Source organism: Lactuca serriola, chromosome 2 (genome assembly GCF_051521515.1).
Source record: "Lactuca serriola cultivar US96UC23 chromosome 2, Lser_US96UC23_V15, whole genome shotgun sequence".
In the NCBI taxonomy this organism is placed as follows: Eukaryota; Viridiplantae; Streptophyta; class Magnoliopsida; order Asterales; family Asteraceae; genus Lactuca; species Lactuca serriola.
In genome coordinates, this window is record NC_136409.1 from 195502193 (window position 1) to 195521539 (window position 19347).

General features: G+C 33.4%; 2 protein-coding genes and 1 long non-coding RNA gene across 3 annotated transcripts; 2 read left to right on the forward strand and 1 right to left on the reverse strand.

Moving 5' to 3' along the window:
• Positions 1 to 3140: 3140 nt before the first annotated feature.
• LOC145089921 (uncharacterized) lies at positions 3141 to 4196 on the forward strand. Its single transcript, XM_079028301.1, has one exon. The coding sequence runs from the start codon at positions 3141 to 3143 to the stop codon at positions 4194 to 4196; it is 1056 nt and encodes a 351-aa protein (XP_078884427.1).
• A 333-nt stretch (positions 4197 to 4529) lies between these two features.
• LOC145089922 (uncharacterized) lies at positions 4530 to 5784 on the forward strand. Its single transcript, XM_079028302.1, has 2 exons — positions 4530 to 4896; positions 4970 to 5784. The coding sequence occupies exons 1-2, from the start codon at positions 4530 to 4532 to the stop codon at positions 5782 to 5784; spliced, it is 1182 nt and encodes a 393-aa protein (XP_078884428.1).
• A 4279-nt stretch (positions 5785 to 10063) lies between these two features.
• On the reverse strand, positions 10064 to 14183 carry LOC145087969 (uncharacterized). Its single transcript, XR_013700918.1, has 6 exons — positions 13941 to 14183; positions 13199 to 13292; positions 12110 to 12587; positions 11943 to 12015; positions 10984 to 11824; positions 10064 to 10285 (listed from the first exon to the last, which is right to left on the reverse strand). It is a non-coding gene; the product is annotated as an uncharacterized LOC145087969 (long non-coding RNA).
• Positions 14184 to 19347: the final 5164 nt, after the last annotated feature.

Sequence of the window (19347 nt, forward strand, 5' to 3'; positions counted from 1 at the left end):
TTTACTTTAATTATTTTTTTCCATGGCTATCTTCTAATTTTAAATAATAAATCCGGTTGTGTTGTTTTATTAATTATGTGCATAGCATTTATTATATTAACTAAATGGTGTTAATTGACGCAAGCAGATCATGAAGTCAGTTAATTCTAAAAAGACTAGAAAATTAAATACTTTTTACTTAGAAAATAGACAACACAACACGTTAATTTGTCTGCTACATTAATCCAACAATCTTCAACCGCTACTAGTGTTCTTTCTTCAATTAACAACGGTATGTTTATCATTTACCATTATTTTAATTTTATTTTTACATATTTTTTAAGTTCTTTGTATATTTTTTAATAACATAAAAATATGTACTATTCTAACACAACCCGTATTAATATTACAAGAAAAAGCAAATATATTATCTGCTTCGTTGTACGTTGAATCTTCATCATCTGGAATATTTTTTAACAAAGGTTACAAAGGTACATTTATTTCTTCACTATTATTAATATTCTATATCAATACAATTATCTACATATTGTTAACTTTATATCATATGCTTATATTCCTTATGTAGAAAAAAACAACTATATCTACTACTTGCAAGCAAAAGAGAATAGAAGACGGAGAAAATTATATTTGGATAATAAGCGATTGAAGACAACAAATACAAGATCCAGCATTCTAAATCCATCAACTCCACATGTCTTAAAAAATATGGATAGCTGTAATTTTCTTATTAAAATCAACCACGTTTTACACTTCTTTTAGCTGAAAAATACAATACATAAATTCTCATCTTTTTATGTTATTACCCTATAATCTTATATAATTTTACCTTCTTACTTTGTTTTTTACGTCATGTCTTCAATTTTTATAATATATTTTTTTGCATATCAATTTAAGAGCGTTGTTCTTCAAAATGAAAATGGTCATTCGCATAGATCTCGAGGAAATGAAAATACGCCCTTACAATTTTCTCCTTCATACATAAATATTAGAACTCCGTTATCTAACATTACAAATGGTAATAATTTTGTTTTTAAATTTACTATGATGCATGCTCTAATAAATTTATAATCTTTTTTTTTTAATTTACTATTATTTGTTTTAGCTAACATTGGTTTCAATAACTACCCGACTTCAATGTTAGCAAATAAAAGTAACTACTCTGTGCTTTCAGCAGATATGACATCCAGAATTGCATCTACAATATGTCAATCTTCATCATCGATCATGTTAAATCTAGGATGTCATAAATTAAAAAGGAAATCGAAACATTTATCTCCTATTCCATTAATTGACCTGACAGCAGATGTAGAAAATATACATGAGGTCGTATCTGAAAAACTTAATCGTTGGTATTTCCAAAGGTAAACAAAAATATATCCATTTTTATTATTTTTTACAAATCAAATCCTATATGGTATATATTTATAAAGTTAGTATTATATTAATAACACTTAATTTTTTTACAGAATATTTGGATCATGGTGATCAAATTGTTGTATGCCAAACATGTCATGCAAAGTTATGGACAAATGAATCCATTAGAGGCAAACAAAAAAAGAGCACAAATTTTTCATTATGTTGTGGTTATGGCAAGGTTCAACTACCAGATTTAAAAAAAGGCACCACCAACTTATGAAAGAATGTTTCAATCAAACGATTGTAAAAGCAAAAACTTCAAGAAAAATATACGACGTTACAATTCAATGTTTTCTTTTACATTGATGGGTGGTAAGATTGATTCTTCAATCAATAGAGGAAATGTTCCATACATTTTCAGACTTGGTGGCCAAAATTATCATAGTATTGGAAGTCTTTTACCAGCAAAAGGATCGCAACCAAAATTCTCTCAGTTATACATTTATGATATTGATAATGAAAATTCAAATAGGCAGAGATGTTTTCGGTAAATTTTCAAATTTCTTATTCATACTCTATTTTAATATATATATATATATATATATATATATATATATATATATATATATATATATATATATATATATATATATTGTTCATGTTATTTATATTTTCCATTCATTTAGTGGGGAAAACCATCAATCTACATCATTTGATAATGATATTATTGAAGATTTGAAGGTCATGCTAGATTCAAATAATGTCTTGGTTAGCTCTTATAGAATGGTAAGATATGCTTTTCAAAAAAATCCTCATGTTGATATAAAGTTAAGAATTATCGGGAAAAGGAATCGTGATGGAAGAACATATAACCTACCAACTGCTTCTGAGGTTGCAGCTTTAATTGTAGGTGACATTTCAGATTCGATTGAAAATAGAGATATCGTTGTTCAAACAAAATCGGGTTTTCTACAACGTATCAGTGAATTGCACCCTTCTTACCTTCCTCTCCAATATCCACTACTATTTCCATATGGGGATAATGGTTACAGTGTTGACATTCTTCATAGAGGTTTTACAGATACAACCAACAGCAAGCGGGCGACATGTACAATGAGAGAATTTTTCGCTTTTAGAATTCAAGACAGGGATCATTCGTTCTCACTGACTCTTAATTCAAAAAGGTTGTTTCAACAATTTCTGGTAGATGCGTATACTATGATTGAAAGTGAGAGATTGCATTACATACGTAGACAACATGTTCTTAGATGCGAGTCTTATGAGAATTTACGTAAGCAAAAAGCTCAAGGAGCTACAAGTATCTCCAACGTCGGACAACGTGTGATATTACCTTCATCATTTACTAGTGGTGCACGCTATATGCTTCAAAACTATTTGGATGCCATGTCGTTATGTAAATGGTTTGGATATCTTGATTTCTTCATAACCTTTACGTGTAATCCCAAATGGCCAGAGGTGAAAAGGTTTCTTAAGGATACTTCACTTCAACCAGAAGACAGACCTGATATACTATGTAGGTTGTTCAGGATCAAGCTTGATGCATTTATTAAAGACTTAAGGAAGAATCATATCTTCGGCATAGTTTAAGCAGGTATTTAAAATTAACTTATTTCATAATTCATGAGATTAAATGCTTTTTATTTCATATTTTTAACATTTTGCTTATGGTCTAACCATATTTTTTTTGTGCAAAATATTTTGCAGTTGTTTATACAATTGAATTTCAAAAAAGAGGTTTGCCACATAGTTATATATGTCTATTCATGCATTCTGACTACAAGCTACCTACTGTTAAATTAATCGATCCCATAATATCCGCCGAAATACCAAACAAAGATGAAGATCCTGAATTGTATTCACTTATGAATGAGTTCATGATTCATGGTCCATGTGGAGCTGAAAATATCAATTGCCCATGCATGGTGGACAAAAAGTGCTCTAAAAACTTTCCAAAGCAATTCTGCAATCATACAACTGTTGATCAGGATGGTTTTCCCTTATATAGGAGAAGAAACAATGGTCATTTTGTTGAAAAATCAGGTGTCAAGTTGGATAATAGAAATGGTGTCCCCTACAACAAATATCTATTGAAAAGATATCAAACACATATTAATGTTCAATGGTGCAATCAGGGATCATCTATAAAGTATTTGTTCAAATACATAAACAAAGGACCTGATAGAGCTACAATTGCCGTTGTACGAAGCAACAATGATTGTGATAATCATGAAGCAGTCGATGAAATAAATGAATATTACGATTGTAGATATTTATCTGCATGTGAAGCATCATGGAGAATTTTTACATATGATGTTCATTACAGATATCCTTCTGTAGTTAGACTACCTTTTCATCTTCCTGGTCAACAGCAGATTGTATATGGGGAATACGATGATATTGATGATGTTTTGGACAAACCTTCTGTTGCTGCTTCAATGTTCACAGCTTGGATGGAGTGTAATGTAATTTCTCGTGATGCACGAAAACTTACGTATGTTGAGTTTCCTACAAAGTTTGTTTGGAATCGTAAGGATAGGTTTTGGAAGCCTAGGGAAGTAGGAAAGTGCATTGGTAGAATTCATTCGGTTTCACCTAATCTAGAGGAAGCTTATTTCTTAAGGATTCTTTTAAATAAGGTGAAAGGTCCAAGATCATTTGAAGAGATTCGCACAGTAATGTTGAAGAATATTTGTCTTTTAGAGATGCTTGTTATGCTCTTGGGCTCTTGGATGATGACAAAGAATACATCGATGCAATTAAAGAAGCAAGTCATTCTGGATCTGGTTTTTATCTACAATTCTTATTTGCCACATTGTTGATGTGTAACAGTATGTCTAAACCAGAAGTTGTTTGGGAAAATACATGGGAGTATTTGGCGGATGGAATTCTTTATAATCAATGACAGAGATTAAAGTTATCAGGTATTCAAATTTTATTATTATTATTTATTTAAAAATTAAATTATTTATTTTATAACATGCATTTGATAAATTTTTAATTATAAGTAAATATTGTTAATAATATATGTAATTAATTTGATATTTTGTCCTCCAGGCTTAACTCTTAGTGAAGATCGGCTTATGAACTTAACTCTGTACGAGATAGAATAGATTTTACTTCGTAACAACAACACTCTCAAAAATTATAAAAACATGCCTTACCCGGACATTGATTATGTTTCTTCTTCAAACAATCGACTTATCACCGAGGAGCTAGATTATGATATTTCCATTATAAAGACTGAGTTTGACTGTATGTTTCTTGCATTAACAAATGAGCAACATGACATTTTCCTTGATATCATGGGTGCAGTTACAAAAAATAAAGGAGGTGTTTTCTTTGTTTATGGTTATGGTGGAACAGGTAAAACTTTTTTATGGAAGACAATATCTGCAGCAGTTAGATGTGATGGTCATATCGTTTTAAATGTTGCTTCAAGTGGAATTGCTTCGTTATTATTGCCCGGAGGTAGAACAACCCGCTCTCGATTTATAATTCCATTTGAACTTACTGAGGAGTGTATGTAAAATAAATCGAAGTAGTGAGCTCGCTAGCTTATTGAGAAAAACATCTTTGATAATTTGGGATGAAGCACCTATGGTCCATAAGCATGCATTTGAAGCTTTAGATCGAAGTTCAAAAGATGTATTGAGGTCTGAAAATTCTACCGAGTCGAATATTCCATTTGGAGGGAAAGTTATTGTTTTTGGAGGAGATTTCAGACAAATTTTGCCTGTTATTCCGGGTGGCAGCAGACAAAACATTGTTAATGCTTCTTTAAGCTCTTCATATTTATGGCAACATTGCAAAATCCACAAGTTAACAAAAAGCATGAGGCTAACGGTTGGAAGGGATCAGTCTGTTGTAGAAAAAATAAGAGATTTTGCAGAATGGCTATTGGATATAGGAGAAGGCAAACTTGGTGGTCAGAATGACGGCGAAACGGTTATTGATATTTCGGATGATATTCTCATTAGTGATCCAAATGATCCTATAGGTTCATTAATTGAGTTTGTATATCCTTCGATTTTGGATAATTACAACAATACAAGTTATTTTCAAGAAAGAGCAATACTAGCTCCAAAGAATGAAGCGGTTCAGGAAATAAATGACCGTTTGCTATTGAAGTTTCCAGGAGATGAGGTTGAATATTTAAGTTCAGATAGTGTATGCCAATCTGAATTTGTCCATGATCAGTTTGATGTAGATTTATACTCACCGGATGTTTTAAATGGTCTCAAAGTTTCGGGTCTACCAAATCATAAGTTAGTTTTAAAAATCGGTGTTCCGGTTATGTTACTAAGAAATATTGATAAAAAAAATGGCTTATGTAATGGAACAAGACTCCAAGTGATATCATTGGGCAAACGTGTTATCGAGGCACGTACATATCTTATCTGGAACTAATATTGGAAATCAGACTTTTATTCTAAGAATGTCTTTAACGCCATCAGAAACAAAAATTTCATTCAAATTCAAAAGAAGACAGTTTCCATTGGCTGTATGTTTTGCTATGACTATTAATAAGAGTCAAGGACAGTCGTTATCCAAGGTTGGCTTGTACCTCAAAGATCCTGTTTTTTCACATGGGCAATTATATGTTGCCTTATCTAGAGTTCAAAGCAGAGAGGGATTAAAATTGTTAATTTTAGATAACGATGATAAGCTAACCAATAAAACTTCCAATGTTGTTTATAAGGAAGTTTTTGGTAATTTATAATCAATTATTTTGTATCATCTTTTATTTATTTTTAGTATTAATTAAATAAATTATATAACTTGATTTAATTATATTAATATATTGTATTTGATTTATTCATGTTAATTAACTTATAATATTTTATTGTTTTTGCTTTATTCATGTTAATTACATTACTTTAAATAAATTTTTATAATTAAAAATTCATTATTGCTTAAAATTTATAAATTTTAAATACTTACAAATGACAATCTTAATAAAATAAATATACTATTATGTATTTATCCTTTTTTTCTTAACTATGGTATCTTCATTTATTATGTAATCAAAATTATGATTCTATTTAAATTAATCAACCGTGGGTCCCACGGGTTTTACACCTAATATATATATATATATATATATATATATATATATATATATATATATATATATATATATATATATATATATATAGGGTGAGGTTCAATAGAGAACCATAATTAACCAAGGAACCAATCATGAGCATCGTAAATCATAACGATCAACGGCCAAGGAAATAGATGTATACTTTTACATTGGACGCACACACACCGGATTATACCAAAAAATCTACCATTTACAAAAAAAACTCACCACTTTTTTTCGTTTAAATTTTTTTTAGGCCATGTTTTTTAACAAAAAAAAAAACCGAATATACCGTTGTTCACGATTTTTCGTCATCTTTCCATAGAGATCCACGATGATATATAAAAAACGATTTTTTTTTCGAAAAAAACTCATTTCATTTTCTTTAATGAAAAAAGTTAAAACTCATTTCATTTTCTTTAATGAAAAAAGTTAAGGTCTATTTTTTATAGAAAAAAATTAATAAATATATCAAAATTCATATTTTTTGCACTTTTTAAACTTAGATTCATATTCATGTTTATATATATATATATATATATATATATATATATATATATATATATATATATCAGTTCAGATTCACATTGTGAACTTGTTCAGATTCATATTGTAAACCTGTTTAGATTCACATTGTGAACCTCCTCAGATTCACAGTGTGAATCTGAATTGATCGGAGTTTTTTTACATTGTGAATGTTAAAATTTGAAATATTTACAGTTTAGATTCACAATGTGAATCTACACTGATCGAGGTTTTTTTTTGTGAACCTTCTCAGATTTACAGTGTGCATAATAGTAATTTAGATTCACAAATGTGAATCTAAACTGTTCGAGATTTTTCATATTGTGAATGTTAAAAATTGAAATATTTACAGTTTAGATTCATAGTGTGAATCTACACTGTTCGAGGTTTTTTTTTTTTTTAAATCGGTGTCGATGTTTATTAATAGAGTATAAAAAATTAATATTTTTGGTATAATTAGTTTTTTTTTACTATAAAAAAAGCTTAAATATTGAAAAAATAAGAAAATTAAGTGGATTTTTTTCGAAAAAAATTCGTTTTTTATATATCATCATGGATCTCTATGGAAAGAGGACGAAAAATCGTAAACAACGGTATATTCGGATTTTTTTTCGATAAAAAACTTGGCCTAAAAAATTTTTTAAATGAAAAAAGGAAATGAGTTTTGTTATAATCCGGTACATCTGCGTCCATTATAAAAATTTACAACCATTCCTTTTGCCGTTGATCGCTTTAAATTCCGACGCTTTTGATTGGTTCCTTGGTTCCTTGAATAATAATGGTTATCTATTGAACTTTTTCATATATATATATATATATATATATATATATATATATATATATAATGTGTATTGGAAGAAAATAAAAAAAAATGGAATATTTTTTTACGAAAAACTACATTTCGAATTGAGTTCATAACCAACATTCGGATCCCAAAAAAACTCCGAAATTACAAGAACAAATTTGAAATCCAATGATAGTTCAAAATTTCAAGAACAAATATCGTTTTTTTTTACTTAAATTTAACAAAAAGTTAAACAAACATAGTTATGTGAACTATATACGATATTAGTGCATAAAATTAGGAATTTTACTGAAAAACGATAACATTAAACACTTCGAAATGTAGCATTCAGAATCCCAAAAAATTATCTATATTTCTTTGAAAAAAACCCCGAAATATAAACAGTTGTTCGGAATGAAGACATTCGAAAGAAAATAATTATTTTTCAAATACTGAAAATATAAGGTTATTTTCTTTAACAATCTTATTTATAATTGTTAGATGACTTAATTTCCCTACATTGATGCCATTGTTATTTTGGTAAACAAAACATAAAGCCTACGAATAATTTATGATATTATGCAAAGAAAGAAACATTTATTTTAATTCATAAAAGAATGAACACAAAATGATTAAACAGAGGCCATTGCTTGTTGAGACATTTTTAATTCACGAATACACATGATAAAGAATGGCATATATACTAAGTTGTATTGGAAGACAACTTTACATTTTCAATATTATAACAACTTTCATTCTGTCATGTTAAAAAACTTTGTGCTTTATTTAATAATGCCCTAATGGTTCGAAAGACTTTGATGGTGACGGTGGTTATTTATAGTAATATTGTTGTTGTGATGAATGTGATGGTGGGGAAAGAGACTTGTAAGGTGGAGATTTTTATACTTAAGGAGGTAGTGGAGATGGTGAAAGAGGAGGAGGAGTCTTGTAAATATATGGAGGTGGTTGGGATGGTGATTGTTGGGGAGGAGATTGGTACACATACGAAGGAGGTGACGATGGTGATGGTGGTGGTGGAGATTTGTATATATAAGGAGATAGTGGTGATGACGATGGTAGGGGTAGAGATTTAAACGGTGGTGGTGGAGATTTGTATATATAAGGAGGTAGTGGTGATGACGATGGTAGGGGTAGAGATTTAAACACATATATGGAGGTGGTGGAGATGGTGATGGAGAACGTGGTGACTTATACACATATGGAGGTGGAGGAAATGGTGATGGTGGAGGTGGTGGAGAACTATAAACATATGGAGGTGGAGGAGATGGTGGGAGTGGGTGTGGGGTTGGAGACTTGTAGACATAAGGAGGTGGTGGAGATGGTGATGGAAGAGGTGAAGACTTGTAAACATATGGAGATGGCGGAGATGGTGATGGCCTGATGGTGGCGAGGACTTGTACGCGTAAGGAGTTGGTGGAGATGGTGACTGGAGACTTGTAAACATATGGAGGTGGTGGGGATGGTGATGATGGGGGTGGAGACTTATACACATATGAAGGTGGTGGAGATGGTGATGGTGGGGGTGGAGACTTGTAGATATAAGGAGGTGGAGACTTGTATACATACGGAGGTGGTGGGGACGGTGTTGGTGGTAGTGGAGAATTGTAGACATGCTGAGGTGGTGGTGGTTGAGATTTGTAAATGTACATAGGTATTGGTGGACTTGTAGATATACCATGGACGAGGAGATTTGTGAATATAAGGTAGATGAGGCCACGTGTTCTTCACCAGTGTTACTAGAGACTTGTAAACATAAGGTGATTTTTTCCATTGATCCTTCAGTGCTGGTGGCAATTTCCAACTTTTGGGCAATAATGGTGAATTGTAAGCATAAGGTTTATCTACGATGACAATGGTGGATAAGAAAGAAAAAAAACAAATGCATAAACTAGTTGAGGCCAATGCCTCAGCTCCCCAAGGTTTCCCATATTAAGACACTCTCTTTCATTACAAGATCAATACTCGTTTTGTTGTGTTAAACGGTTTGATTCGAACGTTTTTATAGCCATATAGTGTTTTTAGATTATATATTCTTTTACTAAAAGGATTAATAGTAAACTCCCACTAAGTTTCTCATATACGAGTATTAAATTGATTTTATATATTTTGAATGTTAAGAGTTAACTTTTTCATGCAACTCTTTTAATTTATATTCTTTTATTATATAAGCAAGCTGTAGTTACGTACATTTACAGATAAACTTCATCGAATTATTGACGATGATAACAATAATGTATACAAATCCCTGATTATAAAAATTTCTCTGCACACCATAACAATGAGAAAAAACAATTCACCTATAAATCATACTTAAAATGTAACTTCAACAAAAATGAATTTCATGACTTTTTCTATAAACTCAAATCCGATTATTCAATCATGGAATCACATTTTTTTTCCAAAATGAAAATGCACAAACTGGAAACACTTTGTCTTATCTTGTATTTACTTGAATCCTCTACTCATTATTGGCACAAATTTTTGTTCAGACACTACAATAAAATGCATGTAGCTATTTAAAAATTCATGTTTTAGTCTTCAATCAAGTACGTTTTCTGTTTTGTATAAGCTTTTGTACATTTAACTCTATAAAATTTGTTTGTTTATGTTTTCAAGTTATGGTCATTGATTACCCACCAACTCTTGATAGCTAAAAAGGACTTCATAATTATATAATATACTAATAAAAAACATACATACATATGTAATCCATATTGATTGGTAACATAAGACCGTCTATCTATTTTATTACATCAGACGTCTATTTCAATTTCAGCATCAAGATATTGGGAACCCATTAATGATAAAAATGAGATATTAGACATTTATTGAAAGATTTAGACAATTTGAAAGAGAAACATGATGATAATGTATAAAACCACAAAAATCTTCGCAAATCTGTGTCCCCTTCTATAATATTAATTAATATGTTTTAATAAATGAAATCATATATACGGTTGTTCATGCATGATTCTGATTGATAAGTTATCGTTCCAATAATTAGTATATATATATATATATATATATATATATATATATATATATATATATATATATATATATATATATATATATTTGAAAATTTCACATATATTTGTTAGTTATGATTTTCAAAAAAAAAAAAAAAAAAACAATAATTCAGTTGATTCTTGAAGGTGGAACTTTAAAAAATACTACTGTACTAATTTACCTGGTGGAGAAGCTACGTTGGTGATGTTCTTTTTTGTGTTTCTTCCATAATCTTCAAAAATCCTGGCCTCTGGGGAGTTGGGTGGCAGCTTCATAAGCTCAGAAAACACACACAAACAGTAAATCACTATATGAGTCAGCAACAAAAGGAAATTTTGTTCTTGATTCTGATGTGATTACTCCAAGTGGTAGCATCCCCAAATTCCACAAAACTACATCTTTATTCCAACCACGGAGTAATATAAATGTAACTAAACAAAGAAAGAACAAAATACTAATATTCAGAAGAAACAAATACTGTATGAAAGACAAAACTTTGGTCAGTGTGCTAATTTGCAGCCCATCCACATAAATCCACAACAATAGTAGCTGGAAAAATAGAAATTTTTTTTTATTAACTGTAGAAGAAGTATGTCAGCAATGACACAATAAGCTCTAAATTGAAGGCAAACCAACATAAAAAGTTAAAAAGTTAATAAACAAACATAAAAAAAAGCCATGATTGCAATGTTAGGAAATGAACAAAGGTTGGGTTAATCAAGTCAGATGACCAATTACCAGTATCACAAACAACAAATTAAGAAATTATCCAAGGAATCATATGGGATCCAGATAAGCTCCAGGACCAGAAAACCATATATACATTAAATTTCTTAAAATCAATGGGCATAGAGATAAAAAGTTAGGACTTGTGTGAACTTCAAATCCAAACACATGAGGATAGCAAACATAAAGATGATGAATTGAATAAAAACACCTCATCCACTCAATTTGTTCTATCATTACAACAATGGTACGCTACTATATGCTTCGTCAGATCTTCAATTAAAGTACTTCACAACCTAAAAAAAGCGGACAACATTTGGGGTTTTTTACAGCATTAAAGATCAAGAAATCATACAGAAAGCAAAATTAAAATAGAAATCGATACATAAATTCACTAATAGAGAGAGACCTTACCAGACGCTGGAGATCAGTGTGTGAGAGAGAAATCCAACAGCTAGAGCAAGCAGCGGTCGAAATGCAATTCAGGCTGTTAACATGGAAAAGGGGGAAAAATCAAAACAAAAGAAAACGTATTGTATTGTGTTTGTGGTCTCGATAGAGGAAAGGGGGTCCATGTTCACCTCCAAAGGGGAAATCGACAGGTATTCCTTCACAAAGAAGAAGCAGTGAGGCTTGAAAACATAGCAGAGGTCGAGTCGTAGTCAATCGGTGGTGCTTCAATATGGATGAGGTTTGAGGAGCCGGTGTTGTATTGGATAAAGGGGCGTTGAAAATGCTGGGGTGACTGGTGGTTTGCTTCCGGTGGCAGAAGTCGAGAGAATAGTGGGGATGGAGGAAAACGTTTGTTTATGCTTTGTTTAAAAATCAGAGTTACATTTTAAATGAAAGTGTTGCGGAATTTGTCCCAAAACAAGATATGATAAAGATTTATCAAAAGCATTTCCATAGAAATGTATTTCATTAAAAGACTTGGGATGTCATGTTCAGATCAAAAGCATAAACAGTACAATATAAGCCTTACTACATTATTTCATATCTACAGGCCTATATCCGTAATCTCTCGTCCAAAACATCACATCTATGCTCATGCGCCACTACCTGTAATTCATAAAACTGAGTGGGTCAGGCTTGGGAGCCTGGTGAGCACATAGGGTTTTCAACCCACAATAAATAAGTTTATTAATTTCATCGATCAACAATAACCCAATTACCCGTTCCCGTTATCCTCACTTTACGTCCCTAAATACCTATCATAAGGGACCTAGCCTAAGGATCATCATCGGGACGGACACTACTGCTAAGGGGATTCCTCAGCAATAAATGTCCTAAAGGCAACCATGTGGGGGATGGAGTACACCGATGAACATATCGTTCACAAACACCTACAGGTTGCGAGCCTGCTAGTGTTCCACTGGACTGTCTAGAAGAGTCCGTGGTCGTCATCCATACTCCGCTAGATGACAGAATCAACAACATCAACATCGAGGCCTCTCATCATTTTATCACACATCACCTATTGCATCTACCCATGTTTTACCCCAACATTTTCGTAGATATAAAATACATATACAGTTTAAATCATTGAAAACATGTATAACAACGTTCATCTAGCATAGATAGCAAATATTCAGATAATATGCACACATAGCACGTAATTTATATAAAATACTTCATATCTATGTGTAAGTTGAAAGTAACTATGCACTCACCTTAACGTTCGATAGACGATTAGTGTTCTGGAATGGATGCGAGAAGGTCGAGTAGTATTTCCGTGAATATGAATCTCCGAGAAAATTTAGTTTCCTAAGGAAATATTAATATAATTAATATTTGGAGGGTAGTTTGGTAATTAACCAAGGTATGGGGTCCATTTACTAATTTAATAAATCAAATGGTGTTATGTTTGTCAATACTTTTCAAATTAATGGCTAAAATGAATTATATAAACTCCAAGTTTGCATCTTGGACTTATTTTGCAATGAAATTCCATGGAGGGGGCTTTTAATTATTTTGAATTACTATAAGGACTATATGTAGTTAATTGAAATGGAAGTTTGGAAAAGAAAAAGGAAAAAAAGAAAAATATGTATATATGTTTCTTTCGTATTTACATATATAAATATATATGTTGTTTGTAAATTAGGAAATAAGAATGTGCTACTTTGTAAACTAAACACAACTTGAGGGTTTGTTTTCAATAAAATAAATGGAAGTTTGAGCTTTATTTTCAGATTTTACTGATCAAACAAACAATTTGTATGTATGGCTAATAAAAGAAATGAATGGCTTCTTTCTTTTGGCTACTGATCGAAAATACATCACATATGTGCATGAGGTTTTAAAAACAAAAACACATGAATTTGCCTTGCTTCCCTAGTGAGTTCGAACAACATAGGAAAATAATAATAATAATAATAATAATAATAATAATCTTAGCGATGGAGGACTTACGGTGGCACCAATATGGTAGTGATGGTGCAAGATTGGTGCTGGACGGAGGAGCTTGTGACAACAGTAGGTGGTGGAAATGGTGGTTATTCAATCTAAGGGAGATAGAAAGGGATATAGAGATCAAGATTGAGAGAGAGAGAGAGAGGGGAAGAAGAGGAAGATGATGGCAGATTTTGTGAGTGAGAAATGAAGGTGTCTAAGCCTCATTTTATAGTAAACACACACACTCACATACAAGTTTGGGCCATGCCTCCAGCCAAGCAATGTACTCACAAATTGAAGTGTGCAAGCAAAAGAGTGAGGATGAGGAGAAGATCACGTGGATAAGACCAAGAGGAGAAGCAATTCTCCCATGCAAGTCATGTGGGTCCACATGGGTTTTTCCTCCTTTAATTGCCCAAAACACACAAAATCGGGTGTCTCGAGATCTCAACATCGGATTGCGTTTTTGAAAATTTCTTATGAAAGAGGGTAATTCAAGGATTCCAGAAACCCGAACGGATTAATTTCTGGAGTTATGGAACCCCGGGAAATCGCACTTAAAGTTTTGCGTCTAAACGACACTCGATGTCCTTTTTCGCAACTTTTATAAATATTTTCGTTAAAAATATTTCGAGTATGAAATCAAATACTAGACCATATCTTGAGTCCAAAAACGCCCTCGGAAATCCCGTCGGCAAAGCATAAGTACCGCAAAGGATCGATTCGGTTTTACGCGATTAAAGAAAAGCAGTGTTTTACTGTCTGATTTTCGTAAAACTGCCGTATCTTTTGCATACGAACTCCGTTTTCGACGTTCTTTATATCCACGCGTAGGCAGAAACGTACTCTCCAACTTTATGTAATTATATCAGGTTTATCTCACAATTTAATTTTGACGCTTGTTTTTATTCTTTATTAATTATATCTTTATAATTAAATAATAAGCATATAAATTCACATAATTCACAAAATACTGAAATATTTCATCTTTATTACTTCAAAAAGAGTTACAAGAGTTGACCTAGACTATTACATTGACAAAAATGCTTAGTCCTGAAACCCGGGCGTTACAATTCTCTCCCTCTTAGGATGATTCTGTCCCGGAATCATGCATCAGCAAACAGATGTGGATAGCGACTCATCATGTCATCCTCTATTTCCCAAGTGAGATTCGGCCCATTCGAATGTTTCCATCGGACTAGCACCAAGTCGACCATCTTGCGTCGTAACTTCTTAGTCTTACGGTCAACAATTGCCTCAGGCTCTTCGATCAACCTTTTATTTTCATCCATCCTTAACTCTGAGATTGGAATTATGTCGGGAACATCTCCCGTGAATTTCCTCAAATAACACACATGGAAGGTGTTATGAATACCATTGAGTTCTTCGGGCAATTCCAGCTTGTAAGCTTGGTTCCCTATCTTCTGAAGAACTTTGAACGGTCCAATAAACCTTGGACTCAACTTTCCTCGTTTCCCAAATCGTATAAGTCCCTTCCACGGTGAGACTTTAAGCAAAACGGAATCCCCAACTTCGAAAGTTAGTGGTTGACTTTAACTTGTAAGGAAAGACAGACTCATAAAATTTCACATCCTTGGATACAAAAGAGGTGTTAGTATCCAGACTAAGAAGTTTATAAGCCTTTTTATTAGAAGAATATCCTAATAAAACACATTTTTCAGCACGTTCAGACAGTTTATCAGTAACATTTTGTTTAACAGCAATACATAAGCAACCAAACACCCTTAAATGTTCAAAACTGTGAGATCTTTTAAAAACAAGTTCATAAGGAGACGAGCCATTTAAGACAGAAGTAGGCATCCTATTTATTAAAAAAAACAGAAGTCAAAATCGCATATCCCCAATGTTTAACAGGAACCCTTGATTGAAATAAAAGAGACCGTGCTACATTATGAATATGTTTGTGCTTCCTCTCCACAACCCCATTTTTTGTGGAGTGTAAGCACAAGTTGTTTGATGTATGATACCTCATTCAAAACAAAAAAACTTCATTTGATTATTGACAAATTCAGTTCCATCATCTGAACGTACTATTTTAATATTAACATTGAACTGATTTAGAAGAATATTAACAAAAGATTTACAACAATCAATAACCTCAATTTTAGACTTTAAAAGAAAAACCCAAGTGGCCCTAGTAAAGTCATCTACAATAGTAAAAAAATACTTAAAACCTTCAACAAATGCAAGTCTATAAGGACCCCAAACATTTAAGTGAATCAATTCACCTAGTTTAGTTGATTTATGTTGACTATGTGAAAAGGATTCTCTTGTCTGTTTTGCTTTATGACATACATCACAAGGAGGAAGGGACTCATTTCCAAGTTTTAATTTTTCTTTTAAAGAACTTAGAGCTTGGTCAGCTGGATGACCAAGTCTATTATGCCAACTCAGTTTAGAGACACAACATCTAGAATTAGTTATATTAGTTGAAATACCTGAGGGAACACAGTCAAGAAAATACAATCCCCGATATAATCTACCATTCTCCACCATCTCCTTTGATAGTGAATCCTGAATTTTGCAATTATGTTAAAAAAAAAATAACTTCACTGCCACTATCCTTACACAGTTTATGTAAAGATAAAAGGTTAACATTAAAGTATGGAACAACAAACACATCAAATAAGGTTAGATGTGAAGACAACTGAAGATTTCCTATTTTGTTAATAGGAGTTGAAGAACCATTCAAATGTTTTACAAGAAGGTTCAGTCTAGATACATGTATTGCATCTCTAAGTTGTGACTCAGAGGCTATCAATGTTGATTAGCCCATGAGTCAACAATCTAGCTTTGAGAATTATTAGGACTAACATATTTGCAGTAACAGATACATCATCACCAGTAGAACTCTCATTAATGAGATGAAGAAACTTGGAGTATTGTTCACTAGTGAGACAGTGAGCATCACTGCCAAGAACAGACTCAGAAGAAGTTGTGGCACTACTGTTAGATCCAAAAGAAGAAGAATTCACAGAAAAAGACTTATTTTGAATATGAACTTCATTCCTAGGTTTAAAATCCTTTGGGTATCCAATCAATTTATAACACCTTTCTATTGTATGACCTTTAAGATTACAGTGCTTGCATTGTAACCCTTAATTTCTGGATCTATTTTGACGTTGTCCCATTTTAAAATCATTAACTTTACTATTAAAAACAGAAACCCATGGTTTTGAGGAGGTAGTGTAAATTAGAGAGCCATTCTTTTGGGCACTCTTCTCTAGAAAGAATAGAGAAGGCAGTTTTAACATTTGGTGTAACATCCATAAAACCCGAGCCAATTTAAAACTTTTTAAATCATTTAAAACCATTCAATTATTACAATTAGTTTTCAAAATAGTTTAAACATCAGAGTTCCCAGAAATCATAATCATCAATCGAGGAAGTGTACGGTCACGCCTTCGTCTTCCCGTGGTTATCCGCTAAAACTGAAACAACAAACTGAAACTGTAAGCCTGAAAGCTTAGTGAGTTACCCCCAATATACCAACATCGTACTAATAACCATATCATATAAACATATAAGCAACAGAGCAACCATGCATCACGAGTCTACAGTGTGACTGGTCCGCCCGTACTGGGCCTTCAGTCCACCTGGTCCACTCCCTGAGTCTACAGTATGACTGGACCACCCGCACCGGGCCTTCAGTCTATTTGGCCCACTCTCCGAGCCTCGACACGTCTGGACCGCCCTCTCTGGGCCTTCAGCCTATCCAGACCGCTCGTCGGGCCTTCGGCCTGACTAGGTGCCCTCCTGGGCCTACGGTCTATCCGGTCCGCCCTAGGTATGTTGGCCTACAACACGAAGCAGGACCCGCCTCAACCCAACCCGCATACCAATCAAACAATCATGTGAACATAAATATCATACGCTAGCATGTATATAACAGATAATCATACTAATCTAACATATCACTAACCCAACAACCATCTTATAACCAGGATACCGACCTAACCGGTCACTAATATAACATCATTCTATATACAAGGATACCGACCTAAACCAGGTCACTAACATAATACCATCCTACCTACCAGGATGCAGATCTAGCAGATCAATAAACATATCAAGTAAATACCCAGATACAAATCCGATACAGGGCCGACCATGGTGCCTTAGACCCTGTTGATATAGTAAAGATAACTCACGTCGCAACTATCAGCTCGAAAGATAAGCTCAAACTCTCGGATCACCGCAACAAATTCCACCACCTATAATCATCACGCAACCATGTTCATAAATGCCCAAATGCCCCATAAGTCCAATAGTCATCCTTGGTCAAAGTCAAAGTCAACGGTCAAGGTCAACAGTCCATGTTGACCCGACTCGTCGAGTACAACCAGCCACTCGTCGAGTTCCTTGCATAACTCGCCAACTCGCCGAGTCACTTGAGTGACTCGTCGAGTTCCTAATGTTTGCGGTCGTAAACTCCTTGGACAATTCGTCGAGTTTCTCTTGCAACTCGCCAAGTTCATGCGTGCCAAAAACCAGGAAAACCCTAACTGACTCGCCGAGTCACCCTACTGAATCGTTGAGTCCACGACAATCTTTATCGGACTCGCCGAGTCCCTTCAATCCTTCATCTATTCAGATGCTTTTTAAGCCATGATAAGGTTCCATATTGCAGATCCAGTTCCCCAAGGCATATTTATCACGTAAAGTTGCAAACTTTACGTACATGCAAGGCTCTAAAGTCTTATAATGACAAAACCAAGCCTGTAATGGAGTTTAACACATAAAGAGAGGCTCATAACTGCTAAAGTTGGAAGCTTTATGGACTTAGAGACCATAGAGAGTTCAAATCTGAAGTTGCAACTTCATATCTTAGCTCATACACAAGAAAAGCTTCCTAATATGCTAGAAAAGCCCTAAAATTCACCCCAAAGAAGATCTAGAATGAAATGACATCAAGATAACGACTTGATATCTTCCAAGTTCCAAAGGATGCCAACTGAGGTAGATTCCAGATCCCCCACGCTCCTTGCTTCTAGACATTTGTTCTCAAGGCTATTCTCACCAGAAATCCTCTTCCAAACCTTAAAATACACAAATGGAGCTCTCTCACACGAATTAGGGTTTATGGGTTATCAAGAGGCTTTAAGGGGAGGCTGAGGAGGCCAATGATCCTTTAAATAGGGTGCAAAACCCTGGAAATTAGGGTTTCATCCTCCAGCTCCAACTCGTCGAGTCCTTTCTTGGACTCGGCGAGTAGGTCACTTAAACACGTGGACCAACCCACTGCTACTCGACGAGTCAGGCAACCAACTAGTCGAGTAGACCTTGAAATCATGAGAATTTATAACCATAACTTAATACTCGAGAATCGGGATGTTACATTTGGCAAGGGTTCCATCAAAAGAATGTGACTCTAGACTAGATTATAAACATCATCAAGACCACT

Excerpts from the sequence above, each read along its gene's own strand:
- LOC145089922 (XM_079028302.1), top strand. The coding sequence starts at position 4,530 with ATGCCTTACCCGGACATTGATTATGTTTCTTCTTCAAACAATCGACTT. Across the intron at positions 4,897-4,969 it reads ATTTGAACTTACTGAGGAGT|CACCTATGGTCCATAAGCAT; the intron begins GTATGTAAAATA and ends TTTGGGATGAAG.
- LOC145089921 (XM_079028301.1), top strand. The coding sequence starts at position 3,141 with ATGCATTCTGACTACAAGCTACCTACTGTTAAATTAATCGATCCCATA.